At 47.0% G+C, this 19,925-nt stretch overlaps 1 protein-coding gene across 1 annotated transcript; it reads right to left on the bottom strand.

Annotated features, from left to right (window-relative positions):
• Window positions 1–14,145: 14,145 nt before the first annotated feature.
• On the bottom strand, window positions 14,146–19,641 carry LOC123404815 (leucine-rich repeat receptor protein kinase MSP1-like). The gene has a single exon (XM_045098762.1). The coding sequence runs from the start codon at window positions 18,135–18,137 to the stop codon at window positions 14,661–14,663; it is 3,477 nt and encodes a 1,158-aa protein (XP_044954697.1). The 5' UTR covers window positions 18,138–19,641; the 3' UTR covers window positions 14,146–14,660.
• Window positions 19,642–19,925: the final 284 nt, after the last annotated feature.

The following is a 19,925-nucleotide window of genomic DNA, read 5'->3' as shown; positions in this document are numbered from 1 at the left end:
TTGAGCATCAAGATCTATAGAGATAGATCAAAACGCTTAATAGAACTTTAAATGAAATACATGCCTTGACAAGTTTTTGAAGGAGTTTGAAATAGATCAGCAAAGAAGGAGTTCTTAGCTGTGTTGTAAGGTGTGAATTTGAGTAAGACTCAAAGCCCAACCATGACAGAAGAAAGAGAAAGGACGAAGGTTGTCCCCTATGCCTTAACCGTTGGGTCTAAAGTATGCCATGTTGTGTACCGCACCTGATGTGTGTCTTGCCATGAGTCTGTCAAGGGTTACAAAGAGTGATCAAGGATTGAATCACTGAACAGCGGTCAAAGTTATCCTTAGTAACAAGCGGGCTAATGAATTTTTCTCGATTATGGAGGTGATTAAAGGGTTTGTCGTAAAGGTTATGTTGATGCAAGCTTTGACACTAATCCGTATAACTCTGAATAGTAAACCGGATTCGTATAGTGGAGCAGTCATTTGGAATAGTTCCAAATGGCACATAGTATAAGCATCTATAGGATGACATAGAGATTTATAAATCACACATGGATCTGAAAGGTTCAGACCCGTTGACTAAAAACCTCTCTCGCAAGCAAGACATGATCGAACCCCAAAACTGTATGGGTGTTAGATTCATTACAATCATATAGTGATGTGAACTAGATTATTGACTCTAGTGCAAGTGGGAGACTGTTGTAAATATGCCGTAGAGGCAATAAAAAATTGGTTATTGTTATATTTCCTTGTTCATGATAACCATTTATTATCCATGCTAGAATTGTATTGGTTGGAAACTCAAATACATGTGTGGATACATAGACAACACACTGTCCCTAGTAAGCCTCTAGTTGACTAGCTCATTGATCAAAGATGGTCAAGGTTTCCTCGCCATAGACAAGTGTTGTCACTTGATAATGGGATCACATCATTAGAAGAATGATGTGATGGACAAGACCCAAACTATGAACGTAGCATATGATCGTGTCAGTTTATTGCTACTGTTTTCTGCATGTCAATGTATCTTCCTATGACCATGAGTTCATGCAACTCCCGGACACCGGAGGAATACCTTATGTGTATTAAACGTCGCAACATAATTGGGTGACTATAAAGGTGCTCTACAGGGATCAAGACTGGGATTTGTCACTCCGTGTGACGGATAGGTATCTCGGGGCCCACTCGGTAATACAACATCACAACAAGCCTTGCAAGCAATGTGACTAAGGAGTTAGTCATGGTATCTTGTATTACGGAACAAGTAAATAGTCTTGCCGGTAACGAGATTGAACTAGGTATGGACATACCGACGATCGAATCTCGGGCAAGTAACATACCGATGGACAAAGGGGACAGTATACGGAATTGATTGAATCCTTGACATCGTGGTTCGGTCGATAAATATCTTCGTAGAATATGTAGGACCAATATGGTCATCCAGGTCCCGCTATTTTTTATTGACCGTAGAGGTGTCTCTGTCATGTCTGCATAGTTCTCGAACCCGTAGGGTCTGCACACTTAACATTCGATGACGCTAGAGTAGTATTGGGATTTGTACGTTGGTGACCGAATGTTGTTCGAAGTCCCGGATGAGATCCTGGATGTTATGAGGACCTCCGGAATCGTTCGGAGGTAAATATTTATATATGGGAAGTCCTATTTTGGCTACCGGAAAAGTTTCGGGTTTTATCGGTATTGTACCGGGAAGCTTCTGGAAGGTTCCGGAAGGTTCCAGAGGGTTCCGAAGGAGTCTGGAAGGGTCCCTCCAGCCCCTTGGACGTGCATGGGCTGTAAGGTGGCGTCCAAGCCTTGTTGGGCCAGCCACCAAGGGCCCATGCGGTTTGGAGGGAAGAGTCTCTAAAGGGGAAGGCACCTCCTAGGTGCCTTGGGGAGGGAGGAAACCTTCCTAGGCCCACGCCCCCTCCTTGGAGGAGGGGCTAGGGCTGCGAACCAGCCCTCCTTCTTGCCTCCTATATATAGTGGGGGAGAGGGAGGGGATGAACACACCAATTCACAAGCCCTAGAGGCAGCCCTACCTCTCCCATAATTCCGTTTTCTCCTGAGGTCGGTTCCGACAGCGCTTGGCGAAGCCCTGCTGGCACTGCTCCACCACCATCTCCACCATGTTGTCGTGCTTGTTGAGATCCCATCTACTTCTCCTTCCTCTCTTGCTGGATCAATAAGGAGGAGACGTCATCGAGCCGTACGTGTGCTGAACGCTGAGGTGTCGTCCGTTCGGTACTAGACCAGGATGGATTGTGATGTGATCGCGGGAGAGTTCATGATGAGATCGCCGGACGGGCTGTGATTCTGATCGCGACGATGTTCCACTACATCAACCGCGTTATATATGCTTCCTCTTAGATATCTACAAGGGTATGCAGATTTACTCTCCCCTCTCGTAGATGATCATCACCATGGCTAGGTTTTGCGTGTCCGTAGGAAATTTTTTGTTTCCCATGCAACGTTCCCCAACAGCCACCTCATCTCACATGATGATCGGAAATGGGTTGGTGGATTTGGATCATGTACCATATGAATGACTAGAGGGATGTCAATTTGAGTGGGGGTTCTTAAGTAATATGATTAATTGAACTCATTATCATGAAGATAGTCAAAATGTCTTTGCAAATTATGTTGTAGATGATTAGCTTGCGTTGTAGCTCCCGTGTATATTGATATGTTCCTAGAGAAAACTAAGTTGAAAGATGATAGTAGCAAGTATGCGGACTAGGTATGTAAACTGAGGAATGTCCTCATTGTTGCACATAAGGCTTATGTCCTTAATGCACCGCTCGGTGTGCTACCACAAGCGTCGTCTCTGGATGTTGCGAACATCTGACATACATGTTTTGATGACTACATGATAGTTTAGTGTGTCATGCTTTACGACTTAGAATTGAGGCGCTCAAGACGTTTTGAACATCAAGGAACATATGAGATGTTCCAAGAGCTGAAATTAGGGTTTCAGGTTCGTGCCCGTGTTGAGAGGTATGAGACCTCCGACAAGATTGTTTGCCCGCAAAGTAAAGGAGAAGAGCTCGATCGTTGAGCATGTGCTCAGATTGTCTGGGTGCTACAATCACTTGAATCAAGTGGGAGTTGATCTTCCAGATGAGATAGTGATTGACATAGTTCTCCAAAGTCACCTCCACCAAGCTACTGAGCTTTGTGATGAACTATAGCATACCAGGGATGGAGAAGATGATCCCTCAACTATTCTCAATGTATGACACCGCAAAGGTAGAAATCAATAAGGAGCATCAAGTGTTGATGGTTAGTAAAACCATTAGTTTCAAGAAGAGCTAGGGAAAGAAGGGAAACTTCGAGAATGACAAGTCAGTTCTCACTCCAATGAAGACAAGGTTGAACTCAAACCCGAGAATTAGTGCTTCTATGATGAGGGGAATGATCATTGAGGTGGAACCGTCCTAGATACTTGGTAGATAAGAAGGTTGGCAACGTCAACAGAAGTATATTAGATATATGTGTTATTGATGTGTACTTTACTAGTACTCCTAGTAGTGCATGGGTATTAGATACCGATTCAGTTGCTAAATGTTAGTAACTCGAAATATAAGCTACGGAATAGACAGAGACTAGCTAAAGGCAAGGCGACGATGTGTGTTGGAAGTGTGTCCAAGGTTGATTTGATCACCATCACACGCTCCCTCTACCTTTGGGGTTAGTGTTAAACCTTAGTGTTGTTTGGTTTTTGCGTTGAGCATGAACATGATTGGATCGTGTTTAGTGCAATATGATTATTCACTTAAAGAGAATAATGGTTACTCTGTTTACTTGAATAATACCTTCAATGGTCATGCACCTAATATGAATGGTTTATTGAATCTCAATCGTAGTGATACACATATTCATAATATTGATGCGAAAAGATACAAAGTAGTAATGATAGTAACACTTACTTGTGACACCGCCGCTTAAGTCATATTGGTATAAAACACATGAAGAATCTCCATGCTGATGGATCTTTGGACTCACTCGTTTTTGAATCGTTTGATACATGCGAACCATGCCTATTGGTGTAAATGCATGAAGAAACTCCATGTAGATGGATCATTTGGACTCACTTGATTTTGAATCACCTGAGACATGCAAATCCTACCACATCGGCAAGAAGACTCAAGTCCTTGTTTTCCAGTGAGATGGAACGAGCAAGTGACTTACTAGAAATAACGCATTTTGATGTATGCAGTCCAATGAGTGCTGAGGCACGAAGTGGATATCGTTAAGTTCTCACTTGACAGATGATGTGAGTAGATACAGGTGTATTTACTTGATGAATCACGAGTCTGGATTATGGAAAAGTTCAAGCAATTTCATAGTGAAGTTGAAGATCGTCATGAAAAGAGGATGAAAGGTCTACGATGTGATCATAGAGATGAATATCTGAGTTGCGAGTTTGGTATACATTTAAGACAATGTGGAAATTGTTTCACAACTCATGCCACGTGGAACACCATAGTGTGATGGTGTGTCCGAACATCGTAGCCGCCCCCTATTAGATATGGTGCATACTATGATGTCTCTTATCGCATTACCACTATCATTTTGGGGTTATTCATTAGAAACAACCACATTCACTTTAGGGTACCATTTAATTCCGTTGAGATGACACTGTATGAACTATGGTTTGGAGAAACCTAAGTTGTCGTTTCTTAAAGTTTGGGGGTACGATGCTTATGTCAAAAGGCTTTAGCCTGATAAGCTCAAACCCAAAGCGGATAAATGCATATTCATAGGACACCCAAAACAGCTGGGTATACCTCCTATCTCAGATCTGAAAGCAAAGTGTTTGTTGCTGTAAACGGGTCCTTTCTTGAGAAAGAGTTTCTCTCAAAAGAATTGAGTGGGAGGATGGTGGAACTTGATGAGGCTGTTGAACGGTCACTTCAAACAGAGTGTAGCAAGGCACAGGAAGTTGTTCCTGTGGCGCCTACACCAAACTTAAGAGCAAGTCAATGATGATGATCATGAAGCTTCAGATCAAGTTACTACCAAACCTCATAGGTCGACAAGGACACGTACTGTTCCAAATGGTACGGTAATCTTGTCTTGGAGGTCATGTTGTTGGATAACAATGAACCTACGAGCTATGGAGAAGCAATGGTGGGCCCGGATTCCGGCAAATGGCTGAATGCCATGAAATTCGATATAGGATCCATGTATGAAAACAAAGTGTGGACTTTGGAAGAACTACTTGATGGTCGTAAGGTTGTTTGGTACAAATGGGTCTTTGAAAGGAAAACACACGATGATGGTAAATGTCACCATTTAGAAAGCTCGGCTTCTTGCAAAGAGGTTTCTGACAAGTTCAAGGAGTTGACTACGATGAGACTTTCTCACCCATAGCGATGCTAAAGTCTCTTGGAGTTGTGTTAGCAGTTGCTGCATTTTTCGATTATGAAATCTTGCAGATGGATGTCAAAACATTGTTTCCTCGACAGTTTCCTTGAAGAAAAGGTTGTGTGTGATACAACCAGAAGGTTTTGTCAATCCTAAGGATGCTAACAAAGTATGCAAGCTCCAGCAATCCTTCTATGGACTGGAGTAAGCATCTCGGAGTTGGAATATATGCTTTGATGTGATGAGCAAAGCTTTTGGGTTTACACAAAGTTTATGAGAAACTTGTATTTCCAAGAAAGTGAATGGGAGCAATATAGAATTTATGATAAGTATATGTGGTTGACATATTGTTGATCGAAAATGTTGTAGGATTTCTGTAACACATATAGGGTTGTTTGAAAGGAGTTTTCAAAGGAAAACCTGGATAAAGCTACTTGAACATTGAGCATCAAGATCTATAGAGATAGCTCAAAGCGCTTGATAAAACTATCAATGAATACATACCTTGCCAAGATTTTGAAGGAGTTCCAAATCGATCGATCAAGGAAAGAGTTCTTGACTGTTTTGTAAGGTGTGAATTTGAGTAATACTCAAACTTCGACCACGACAGAAGAAAGAGAAAGGACGATGGTCGTCCCCTATGTCTTAGTCGTAGGCTCTATAGTATGCTATGTTGTGTACTGCACCTGATGTATCCCTTGCCGTGAGTCTGTCAAGGGGTACAAGAGTGATCTAGGAATGGATCACTAGACAATGGTCAAATTATACTTAGTAACTTGAGGACTAAGGAAATGTTTCGCGATTATGGAGGTGACAAAAGAGTTTGTCGTAAAGGGTTACGTCGATGCAAGCTTTGACACTAATCCGGATGACTCTGAGTAGCAGATCAAATTCGTATAATGGAGCAGTCCTTTGGAATAAGTTCCAAATGGAGCGTGGTAGCAGCATCTACAGTATGACATAGAGATTTGTAAAGCACACATGGATTTGAAAGTTTCAGACCCGTTGACTAAAACCTCTCTCACAAGCAAAACATGATAAACCCCAGAACTCATTGGGTGTGAATCACACAATGATGTGAACTAGATTATTGACTCTAGTGCAAGTGGGAGACTGTTGGATATATGCCCTAAAGGCCATAATAAATTAGTTATTATTATATTTCCTTGTTCGTGATAATCGTTTATTATCCATGCTATAATTGTATTGATTGGAAACTCAAATACATGTGTGGATACATAGACAACACACTATCCCTAGTGAGCCTCTAAGGAGTAGCTCGTTGATCAAAGATGGTGAAGGTTTCCTGACCATAGACATGAGTTTTCATTTGAGAACGGGATCACACCATTAGGAGAATGATGTGATGGAGAAGACCCAAACTATAAAGGAAGCATATGATCTTGTCAGTTTATTGCTACTGTTTTCTGCATGTCAAGTATTTGTTTCTATGACCATGAGAACATGCAACTCCTGGGCACCGGAGGAATGCCTTGTCTGTATCAAATGTCACAACGTAACTGGGTGACTATAAAGGTGCTCTACATGTATCTCCGAAGGTGTCTATTGGGTTGGCGTGAATCAAGACTAGGATTTGTCACTCCGTATGACGGAGAGGTATATCTGGGACCACTCGATAATACAACATCACAACGAGCTTGCAAGCAATGTGTTTAAGGAGTTAGCCATGGGATCTCGTATTACAGAATGAGTAAAGAGACTTGCCGGTAACGAGATTGAACTAGATATGCAGATACCGACGATCGAATCTCGGGCAAGTAACATACCGAGGAACAAAGGGAACAGTATACGTGATTGATTGAATTCTTGACATCGTGGTTCGACCGATAAAGATATTCGTAGAATATGTAGGAGCCAATATTGGCATCCAAGTCCTACTATTGGTTATTGACCGGAGAGTGTCTCAGGTCATGTCTACATAGTTCTCGAACCCGCAGGGTGTGCACATTTAAGGTTCAGTGACAATTTGGTATTGTTATTTACGAATGATGGTGAACGAAAGTTGTCTAGAGTCCCGGATGATATACCGGACATGACGACGAGCTCCGGAATGGTCCGGAGGTAAATATTGATATATGGGAAGTTCCGTGTTGGTCACCGGAAAAAGTTCGGGCGTCACTGGTAGCGTACTTGGGGTGCCGGAAGGGTTTCGGGGGTCCACCGGAAGGGGCCACCAGCCCCAGAGGGGACACTTGGGCTATGAGGGATGCACACCAGCCCCTGGTGGGCTGGGCAGACCTCCCCAACTAAGGCCCATGCGACTGGGCTGGCGGAGGGCCAACCCTAGAGGGGGCGCCACCCTAACTTGGGTGGCAAGCCACCTCTAGGGCATCCGCCCCTCCCTCCCTTGGCTGCCGTCCCCCCTAGGGTGGGAACCCTAGGGTGCATCCCCTCTTCCCTTCCCCCTATATATATAGATGGGGAGAGAGGGCTCCAACACACCAGTGCCATGGCGCAACCCTGTCTCTCCATAGATCAGTTTTCTCCACTAGATCAGTTTCGGTATTACTTGGTGAAGCCCTGCCAGAACAGCTCCACCACCGCCGCCGCCATGCGGTCGTGCTGACAGAGAACTCATATACCTCTCCAACCTCGCTTGCTGGATCTAGGAGGTGGAGAATGTCATCGAGTTGTACGTGTGCTGAACGCGGAGGTGCCGTCCGTTCGGCACTAGATCGGGACGGATCATGATGGGATCGTGGGACGGATCGTGATGAGATTGCGGGATGGATCGTGATTGGATCGCGAAGACATACGACTACATCAACCATGTTATATATGCTTCCGCTTAGCAATCTACAAGGGTATGTAGATGCACTCCCCCTTCTCATAGATGTTAGTCTCCATAGATTGATCTTGGTGAGCGTAGGAAATTTTTTGTTTCCCATGCAACGTTCCCCAACAACAAGTTCGGCAACCAAGTACCTAAAGAAAAAATATGGATCTCGCTCTCGCCTCGCCATCATGTGCATCATCACCATTTTAGCATCGCTGAAACTGATTGTCTCCAGTTTATTAGCATGACGAAAATTGTAAATATCCCTCTTTATGCATCCAATCTTATCAAATCCACCATATTGAATGCACAAAATATCCATAATACAGTATTGCGGATCCCAGATTTTTCCATGTCCGGAATATCCGCTTTTTGCTCATCGCTAATTCGTGTTTGCGAATGTAGCAAACAAGAAAGATCCTGTGGGGCTAGAGGATGGTTGTGCTCATCGATGAAATCCTTGTCAAACCACCGACCTATTTCCTCCTGTCTCGCAATGACCAATTTAGCGTTACATCCAACATGAGTTAAACTTCGTGGCCTCCTCTTTCTATCTTCCATCTTTCTTTTCATGTGCTTCTCTTCGTGAAACCCTTGACGACTACACACAATTTTCCTTAAAATTACGTAATTGTTGGACCCATCCCACACATCATAGATTTTTCTCACACTAAAACCTTTTTCAAGAGAATATTTGTTGTAGAATTCATAGCCTTCAGCCTCACTATCAAACATCTTGCTGGCAACATATTGATACTCAAACATACACTCATTACTTACATCCGCCATGTCTTCCTGCATATAACATACAAAATCCACAATTGGTGTTTATCAATGTTGCAGGTGTAAAATAGCTCATAGGCAAAGACAAGTGCATGGAAAAGGCTTTGCTCATTTGACGTGTGAGGGCAACCAATCATCAAGGTCCAAGAAGTACTATCCTAGCATGGACGATGACTAGAATAAACTATATTGTATGCACTATGGAAACCTAAAGTGATGATGACTAGAATAAACTAAACTTAGTAGGAAGGATCATTATCTCATCTTTCCATATGCAAGCAAGCCTCCAACGCCATGATGAAGATTTCATCTCAAACGTCAAGTAAGTCACTTTTTTTCTTTGATACTAAAGGGATTAAGCCATGGCAAGTAGTTAAACACACATGATGCGATTAGCTTAAGCGAAACTATGCCACGATGAAGCTTTCCATTCGTTGTTGTTGCCGATATAAATATCGTATGGCAAATACTGCTAAATTGCATAATCATGTAGGGTTGAGATGGTACTGCATGCTCGATCAATGGGCGCAAGGGCAAGAAAACAAGACGAACGATCCCACGGATCCAAGCCGAATTCATACCTTAAGGATGGTAGGCGAGAAGAGATGGGATCGCACGTCACAGTCGTCGACAATTCAGCCGGCGCAAATGTGACCTTCTTCTACTTCTTCTTGTGGGGCACATCGAGGAAAGTGACGACATGGGGTGGGGGGGCTGGGTTGGTGGGGTGGAGGACGACGCCGGTGAATTTATTCCTCTCGTCGAGCACGTCGGGGATGGTGAAGGTCAGGAGCATGACGACAAAGAGTAGATTGGGCAAAGACCTTGAACTGGATCAAGTAGATGTGGATCTGGTCCTGAGGTGATCGGTTCAAGAAAAGATATTTTCTCCTAGACCATTATGCCCTTCTCGGAATTAACATATTAAATTTAATCATTTATAATTCCCCAAAAGATCGAATGGCTAATAAAAATCGTGCATGTGTGCACGATCATGCTAGAGGACGACATCACCACCCCACCCCCGGCCTGCATCCAGAGCGTCGTCGACGAGTTCGACGACGTCTTGTGCGAGCTCGTCGGCCTACATCCACGACGCGCGTGCGACCACTGTATCCCTCTCATCCCTGGCATCCAGCTGGTCAACATACAACCGTACCGGCATAAGCCATACCTGAAGGCAGAACGAAATCGATGCCCAAGATGTTGAACTGCTCCGCACGGGCATCATCCAGCGAAGAACCAGTCCCTTCGCCTCTCCGATCATTTTGGTCAAGAAGAAGGATGAGACATGGCGCCTCTGCATCGACTACATGCACCTCAACACGCTCACATGCGTTAGCAAGTACCCCCTCCGTTCCTAAATATAAGTCTTTCTAGAGGTTTCACTAGTGAACTATATACGAATGTATATAGACATACTTTAGAGTGTAGATTCACTCATTTTGCTCCGTATGTAGACCACTCACTAGTGAAATCTTTTAAAAGACTTATATTTAGGAACGGAGGGAGTACTCAGTACCGGTGATCAAAGAGCTCCTCGATGAGCTGCATGGCACGGTTTGGTTCTCCAAACTCGATCTCCACACCAGTTTTCACCAGATCCGCCTTGCTGAGGGAGAGGTGTACAAGACCGCGTTCCAAATGCATTCTGGACACTTCACGTTTACAGTGGTATCGTTCGGCCTCGCTGGAGCACCATGCACATTTCTAGGCGCGATGGATACAACACTCCACCCCCTGCTACAAGAGTGTGTATTAGTCTTCTGCGACGCCATCTGGGTGTTCAGCAAGACCCTCAAGGACCACGCACGTGATCTCAAGCAAGTGCTAACACTGCTTCACAAAGACCAGTGGCAAGTGAAGCTCTCCAAGTGTGCGTTCGGGCAACAACGCCTCTCGTACGTGGGCACGTGATCAACAACCAAGGTGTCTCCATGGAACAAACCAAGATCCGAGCAACCACACAATGGACAACCCCAACGAACGTCAAGGTAGTACGCAGCTTCGTGGGCCTAGAGGGATACTATCGCCGTTTCATCAAGAACTTTGGCATCTTGGCGTGTCCGCTGTTCAACCTTCTCAAGAAAGGGGCACCCTTCGTTTGGACCCAAACGATCGAGATGGTGTTCCAGATTCTCAAGCAACGGCTGATCGAGGCCTCGGTGCTGGCATTACCGTATTCCTCCAATCTGTTCATCATCGAGACCTATGCCAGCGACAAAGGGATTGGAGCAATCTTATAGCAAGGAGGGCACCTGATAGCTTACATGAGCAAGGACCTGAGCGCACGCTACTAGGGCCTCTCTACGTACGACTGTACGAGAAGGAGTACATGGCAGTGATTATTGCGGTGGACCAGTGGCGCCCCTACCTTCGGCACGCGGAGTTCATCATCCAAACAGACCAACGCAGTCTCATTCATCTCAATGAGCAGCGCCTCACAACACAGTCGTAACAGAAGGCGTTCATGTAGCTCCTCGGACTGCAATTCACCATCCGTTACAAGAAAGGGAGTGAAAACACAGCAACTGACGCCCTCTCCCGCGCCAACATTTCTGAACTCTTCCACGGAATCAGCTCGTGCCAACCTGCATGGCTCGAAGACGTGGTCAGCAGCTACAACAGCAACCCGCAGGCACAACGTCTCCTTGAGTAGCTGGCAATCCGCAAGGACCCAAAAGGGCGATTCAAGCTGCAACGAAGCCTCATATGTTTTCGTGACATGATATGGCTAGGAGGATCCACAGCTATGCAGCAACGCATCATTGCTGCATTCCATGGCAGTGCCATGGGAGGTCACTCGTGATTCCCTATGACACACCGGCACATTCGTCGACTTTTTGCCTGACCAAAGATAAAGGCGCACATCCAATAGTACGTCCGCCATTGCCAGGTATGTCAGCAAGCAAAACCTGATTGTGTTGCATCCCCCGGCCTGTTGATGCCTCTTACCATCCCGAATGAGTCATGGGATCTCATCACCATGGATTTAGTGGATGTGCTCCGACAATTTAGACAGTTTAACTGCCTCCCGGTGGTTGTCGACAAGCGCACACGCTTCGCTCATTTCCTCACTAACATATCCCTACATGGCTGCAAAGGTGGCTCTGCTATACATGCAACAACTATATAACCTCCATGGATTCCCAGGAGCGATTGTTTCAGTTCATGACCCAGTTTTTACCAGTCTTTTTGGCAAGAGCTGTTCAAATATGCAGGTACCGAGTTGCACATGAGCACAACGCACCATCCTCAGTCCGACGGCCAAACAGAATGCGTCAACCAATGCATCAAGACACACGTGTGATTCTTCATTCAGGCCTGCCCCAAGCGCTGGAGCTGCTGGGTGCCATTAGCATAGTTTTGGTACGACTCGTCCCACCACTCGGCGATCGGGATGACACCCTTCAAGGCCATGTTCAGACGCGAGCCAAGACACTGGGGAATCACAGCGACTACCTCCTGCATGTGCCGGCGCTGCAGTCATGGCTGGAGGAGCGCGCAACCATGCAGAACGTGATCCATCAACAACTACATCGCGCAAGACAACTCATGAAGAACCAAGCAGACAAGAAGCGTTCGTTCCGACAATTCCAAGTGGGCGACCGTGTCTTCCTCAAGTTGCAGCCATACATCCAAACATCCATCGCCCCAAGAGCCAACCACAAGCTTTCTTACAAGTTCTACGACCCCTTCTCCAGCATCGCCAAGGTCAACGATGTTGCCTACAAGCTCGAGCTCCCACCACAAGCGACGGTGCACCCGGTCTTCCACGTCTCGCAACTTTGCCAAGCTCTACTCCCATGTACGCAGATCTTCGACACGCTGAGCGACGGTGCACCCGGTCTTCCATGTCTCGCAACTTTGCCAAGCTCTACTCCCGGGTACGTAGATCTTCGACACGCTGCCATCATCCATGAAGGACTTGGCTATACGAGTGGCAGTACTCCAGTCAAGATGGCGCCAGAAGAATGGCGCGATACGAGAACAAGTCAAATGAAGTGGTCCACTGAAGCTCTCGGCATCACCTGGGAAGACAAAACAGCGTAGCAAACCAGGTTCCCCAATGCCGAGGCTTGGGGACTAGCCTCTTTAGAAGAAGGAGGGGATGTCAAGGGCCCTGACCACGTGGCCCCACCTGACAGTGGGATGGAGGCGACCGGCGCGTGACTGGGCCACGCGCGTAGGAGAAACCCATGCTACATCGGCCCAGAGTGGGTGCACCACAGAGGCCTAGTCACGAAGGCTACCTAAGAGGGTCGACTCCACCAGCTAGGGCATCCACAAAGGATCAGGCAACGGACCGGCGGCAACTAGTGTTCTTCTTCCCCATTTCTCCAATTCGTGTATCAGCTTGACATTGCTACTTGAATTCAAGCATGAGACTGATATATCCACCATCCCTACCCTTACAAACACACAGGCGGAACGCTTGGCTGGTCAAGCGGTTGTTCGCGTAGAAGCCACATGTTTTTTGGTGGTCCCACGTATCTACTCAGCGCCTACCTTATCTTCTTGAGTCATCCTCCTCCACGTGTCTTCTTTCCCAAAACAAATCTCTTCTTCTCTCCCGAACGACGACGAACTTATGACCAGCGACGACACACAGCTGCAACCTACGACCAAGAAACTGCAACGGGTGCAACGGGCGTCCAGTTCTACTATAACCTGCGTTTTGCCGTGCTACCACTAACGCGGAATTTGCTACAACCGGTATTGATGGTTGGGAAAAAAGTTTCAACGGACGCTAAAAAAAAGCTTCAACCCCGATGTGGAGCGGCGACTACCGACAGTAGACGATGAGCACGGGGACGAGCGGTAGTGCCGCGGGGTTAGACGAGCGTGAAGTGGGCGGCGTAGTGTGCGGAGGCAGCGGGGCGGGGCTCGATCCCGTGCGCGGGAGGACGGAGAGATGCGGGATCGCACGACCTGGCCGTTTTAATCGGGAGGCAGCTAGGCGACCGGCCCAAATTTGGGCAGGCGCACCGGCGCCTACCACTCGCCATGAAACAAACGGCTTCCATTTATATTTGACACTTACCGATCGAAGCAGCAGCTCTGGACTTGAGACTCGAGGGAACAATAAAACCTGCGAGTGCAGTCACAACGATAGTTCTGAATTATACCCCTCAGGTTCACCATTGTACTGTTCTTCAAAAACGGCATGCCAGCAACCCTAGACTCCTACGACATCCATACATTGCAGATGACTGTTTTGCATGCCCAATGTAATGTATTGGACCCGTGATAGTATGAAAAGAACAGCATGAACTTAGACTGGCAGATTCCAGTATATATGAAGCAACCAGATCAAGGAGACGGTGCATGTAATAACCAGCTAAAAAAAGTCACAGCATTATTTGGGGTTACACGTATGCAGCTTGATCAGCACTTCAGCAGCACCATTGCTGCAGTGATTCGTTACAGTCTCCAGATAACTGAAGCTTATTCTTCTGATACAAGCCTGCAAGCCTTTCAGAGCAGAAAAAAAAATGGTTATCTGTTGCAAAAGCGGTTTATCATTGGCCTGCAATATGTTAAGAGTTGTTCCTATAGAATTCGCCGGTTCCTTCTTCAATGGATGCAAAAGCTCTCCGGCGAACATCAGAAAAGAAGAATCTGAAGCTTAATCTGCCGATTTCCAGTTCACACGGTAGCTAGCAAAGATCATGCTGTCTTATCTGCATTACATGTCCTTGTCCTCCCTGGAGAGTGGAGATTGTCACCACCGGAGGTGCGCTCTGGAGAGTGTCATCACCGGAGGCGCGCTTTCCATCATCTGTGTCGCTTTCAGGCCCTTCACCACCTCCAGCATGGTCGGCCTTGCCCACGGGTCGTTGGCGGTGCAGTCCCGGGCAATGGCGAGCACGCGCGCCATCTGCCGCTTCCACGCGACCGAAGCCGGCAGGAGGCAGGGATCGAACACCTCCTTCTCGGGGCGGCACGCCACCATCCGCTGCACCCAACCAACGAGGTTTCCGCCGCCTTCATCCACCTCCAGCCCCGTCGGGGCCCGCCCGGTCAGCAGCTCCAGCATGACGACGCCGAAGCTGTAGACGTCGCCCCTCACGGTGCATTGCATCGACAGCCCGTACTCCGGGGGGATGTAGCCGAGCGTGCCGGCTAGGTTGGTGCTGACATGGGTCTCGCAGGCGCTGATGATCCTCGCGAGGCCGAAGTCGGAGACCCTCGGCTCCAGGTCCCAGTCCAGCAGGATGTTGCTAGATTTCATGTCCCGGTGGATGATATGGGGCACGAAGCCATGGTGCAGGAATGCAAGGCCCTTGGCAGAGCCGAGGCAGATCTTGAGACGGTCCGGCCATCCCAGAGTGTAAGCTGCATCGCTTCGGTTCTTCCTCAGCCATGTCTCAAGGCACCCATGCTCCATGTACTCGTAGATCAGGAACCGCTCGTCGCCGGAAGCGCAGTAGCCAAGCAAGGGAACGAGATTTGGGTGTTTCACCTTCCCAATGGTCTCTATCTCAGCTTGGAATTCACGGTTATCCTGGAGCTGGTGGCCACCGTGCAGCCTCTTGACAGCAACTTGCCGGCCTCCCAAGAGTGCTGCCTTGTAGACAGTGCCAAAGCCGCCGTCACCTATCATGTGCAGATTACTGAAATTCTCGGTGGCTTTCAAGATATCATCTGCGGCGACCCTCATCAGTGAGTGCTCAAATGTCGCGAGGTTGATACTCAAAGGCTCCCACGACTTCTTCCCTAGGAGTTTGCTGCTTAAGGTTTCCTCGGAGGTCGACATGGTCTTGCTAGCAGGTACAAGAGACCATGAGGACCTTCTTTTTAATAGTCTCCGTCTCAAATAAACCACCAGAAGAACCAATAGAATGACAATGGTTGCAGTGCCACAGACGGTTGCTGCTATTGAAACTCCACGAGATGGATGAACCGCCTTGTGATTGATGTTATTAGCAGCACAGTCCGCTAAGTTGTATGTGCCAACAATGTGGTTACCAGAGAAGTTGGCAAACACAAGGTTAAACATATCACAGATACCACATGGGACGGTGCCACTGAAATCGTTGCTTGAAACGTCAAGATAGTTCAAAGTAGTAACATTGCAGACAGCTGAAGGCAAGTTTCCGTTGAGGTTATTGCTGTGGATATCAAGAGAAGTCAGCCCTGTGAAGTTGGAGAGAGACACATCTAGGCTCCCTGAGAAATGGTTATTGCTTGCATTGAGCGAGTTCAGTGTGCTCAAGGATCCTTTGTCCCCATCAGGACAGGAGAATAGGATTTCTCCAGAGAGGTTGTTGTTACTGACATCCAGACGGCTTAGGTGATGGTTGCAGAGCAAAGACTGGGGTAGATTGCCAGTAAGTGTGTTGCCCGACAAGTTCAGCTCATAAATTGCAGGAAGAATGTGGCCTATCTCAGCAGGAATGGATCCATTCAGGTGATTATTAGACAGAGAAAGGCCCTGGAGATGTACAGATGGCGCAGACCAGGGAAGCATATGTCCAACTAGTGCATTGGAAGACAGGTCAATGGCTGCAAGACCCGTCAGCTCGCCAAGCTCTGCAGGAATAGTTCCATTCAACAAGTTACCTTGAAGGTATAGTTCCGCCACTATAGCACAATCCTTGATCGTTGTTGGGATCTGACCAGTCAATTGGTTGTATGACAGGTCAAGAAGTCGTTGGTGCTGATAAAATCTCAAATCAAGGTGAGACATGCGCGAGAATCCCACACAGATCTCGGAAGGGATAGTGCCTGACAGATGATTATTAGACAAAGCCAAGCTATTAAGCAGTGTCAAGTGTGATATCTCCCTTGGGATGTGTCCGGTCAAGCTGTTATAGCTCAGGTCTAGCGTGACAAGATTTGTGCAGTTGAAGAGCTCTACCGGGATGTTCCCAGACAACATATTGCAACACAGAGACAATGTTATCAGATTCCTTAGAGTGCCGACCGACCTTGGAATTGGTCCTTCCAAATAGTTATTGTCAATCCGCAAAATCTTCAAGTGGGGAAGTTCGGCAATGCTCTCAGGGATCATGCCGGTGAGGTTATTGTCACTGAGATAGAGTTCCTGAACAGTTGATGACTCCCAGAACTTGTCAGGCAGAGACCCCGTGAAATTGTTCTGGGTGAGATCCAGGCTTACTAGCGGTAGCTCAGCCAAGTATTCTGGTATCTCACCACAGAGCTGGTTAACTTGCAAAGTCAGTATAGTGAGGTTCCTGCATCCTTTGAATGTCTCCTTGATACTCCCTGTCAGATTGTTACTATACAAGTTGAGTGACCGCAGAGAGATAGCTTGACACACCCCGGCAGGGATTGGGCCTGAGAGCAGGTTTTCTCCTGCAGAGAATTCAACCAAATGCTGCAAAGGCAGCAATGGCAGAGGCCCACTGAACATGTTGTTCGCCAACAATATAGACTTAATATTCACCCAGTTTTGAATCCAATCTGGAATGTGACCCGACAGTCTGTTACCTTCGGCTTTAAAGCTGATAATAGCTTCTAACTCTGCAAGTTCTACAGGGATAGAGCCAGTAAAATGATTGGAGGACAGGTCTATAGCAGTAATCTTCTTGCAGTTACCAAGTTCTTTCGGTATGGTCCCAGTGAGCCCTGCATGAACTGCTAACAATTTAGTTAGATTGCTCAGCCCACCGACAGATGTTGGGAGTTCACCAGTGAAGTTGTTCCATGATATATCAAGAGTCATTAAGCTTTGAAGACCACCGATTGACCGAGGTATGGCACCATTGAACTTGCAGTTGGAGAGTTTAAGCACTTTTAGCCGCTTCAGGTGACCAATCTCTTCTGGAATGCTTCCACTGAAACCATTGTTCATTAAATTTAACAGTTCCAGGTTTTCTAGATGACCAATCTCCTCAGGAATTGGCCCAGTCAAACCGTTTGACGACAAAACAAGTCTGGTGAGGTTCACCAATGTGCCTATTCCAGGAAATATTGATCCAGTGAGGCTGTTATTGCTTGCGGCAAGGTGTGTGAGCCGGGTCAGGTTACTGAAAGCTGCCGGTAATGACCCGCTGAATGTGTTCCTGCTAAGGTTCAGAAACTCCAGGTTCTGCAAGGTTCCCAGCTCTGGAGGAAGGCATCCAGAGATGGAATTCATGGACATGGATAGCTTAGTGAGGTGCTGAAGCTGACCAATGGCAGGGCTCAGTTGTCCGGAAAGGGAGTTGTTGTCAAGCACCAGTTCTTTAAGCATCTTCAAGTCAAATAGTGAGACTGGTAGGGGTCCAGCGAGCTGATTATTGCTCAAGTCTAGGTACTGGAGCTGCCGCAAATTTCCCACAACTTCAGGGAGCTCACCATAGATCTGACATCCATTGACCTTTAACCGAACAAGCGACTGGAATGCCCCGATGCATGATGGCAAGGGAATATAGAGTGGCACATGGGACAGATCTATAGCCACAACCGCGTCTCCCACACAATTTATACCTGACCAGCTGCATGAAGGAGTTTTTGGATCAAACCAGTCACGGAGAAAGCCTTTCCCTTGAGGAATTGCATTCCTCAGAGCAAATAGATTTTTTTTATCATATTCCTGCAATGCAGATACACGGATAATACAGAGAAGTTGAACCAAGAAGTAGAGGCTATCCTGGAAAAGGAGGAGACAATCAAGAGTAAGTATCAATGCTGAGGTAACAGAGTTTTGAACAATGACAACACATCAAACCAATAAATCTTGCAGGCAAACAAATGAAATAAGGTGCTAAACAAATAGCAGAAAAGAAGTGATCATGGCATCTGCTGATGCTTATGCAGGCAAACAAATGAAATAGCCAATAGACGTTTGTGGATTCAACAAAGCTTAAGCTGATGCTTATGCAGGGTCATATGAATGGTGTTTCTTTAAAGGACCTGACTAGATTGGTCCACAAACATGCTAAATTAGAAATGAGCAATCCCTGTCCAAGAGTCCCAAGCAAGGGGCATTTCGATACATGCCAATGTCATTGGTCAACAAAGATTCCAAAATACCATCGCCAACCTCCAAAGAAATTGCACGTGCGCGATTTCTCTTGTACAAACTTTCCAGGCTTGCCATGCCATTTGCAAAAGTTACCTGAAGACGCTACTTTGTCGGGGGTCAAAATTCCCTTCCTTGCCGGTTGTTTCCACGTCCCCACGCAGCCAATACATCAAACAGGTTGTGGGCGACAGCTCGGGTTCACCGGCGGACAATCAATCACAGCTCTTTCCTTCTCCCTTTTCTCCGGCAATGCTGCCCGGTGCTCTTTCGCCTCGCACATGGGCTCACCGGCAATCGTCCGGCAGGTCATGGCGTTCCTCATCGTCAGTCGTCACCCCGGACCCGTGGTGTTGGCCTCGACGGTCCTGGTGATCGCGGCGGCACCAGAAGGGGAAAGGGAGCCGCCAGGGCCGGAGCCATGACGAGGTCGGCGCGCGGCGGCGGGGACGGAGAAGAGCGCGACGGAAGCGCCGGCGTCGCATCCACTCTCCCTCGGAGCTACAGTGAGAGGTCTCCATCGATCCGCGGGTGAACGGTGCATGGCCGGGTACTTGGCGTTTGCGCGGCGTGGTTGCGGGATTCTTGACCGGCGAGGCTCACGGTGAGCTACAGCGGTGGAGACGAGGGCGGCGGTGGCGGGATTGGAACGCAGAAACTTCTACTCCTCTGTACCTAAATATTCCTCGACTACGGCCCTGTTTCTTTAAAAAGTTCTACAACTTTTTTTTTTGTCCCAACTAAAAAGTCTCTAGTCCCTTCCAAGGATTAAACATGGATCTAGAGGTCATTAAATGACATGCAAAAGGACCATGTTACCCCTAGTAATATACTAAAGGTTATTAAATGACATGCTAAAAGTAAGGGCACTGTTGGGAAAAGTGTCAAAAAGTCCCCAAAAGTCCCTCCCATAGGGACTTCTTCCTTTAGTCCCAAATACCACTTTTTAGTCCCTAAAAGTCCCTCATGTTTCTTTCACATGAGACTAAAATGGACTTTTTTAGTCCCTACACCAAA

The sequence above is a fragment of the Hordeum vulgare genome, chromosome 6H (assembly GCF_904849725.1).
Source record: "Hordeum vulgare subsp. vulgare chromosome 6H, MorexV3_pseudomolecules_assembly, whole genome shotgun sequence".
Taxonomy (NCBI): domain Eukaryota; kingdom Viridiplantae; phylum Streptophyta; class Magnoliopsida; order Poales; family Poaceae; genus Hordeum; species Hordeum vulgare.
The sequence above is the reverse complement of the archived record's forward strand: the minus strand, read 5'-3'. Positions and strand labels throughout refer to the sequence as shown.

What these genes read in the sequence shown, in the direction of transcription:
- LOC123404815 (XM_045098762.1), bottom strand. Translation starts at nt 18,137, where the DNA reads ATGCTTAAAGAACTGGTGCTTGACAACAACTCCCTTTCCGGACAACTG.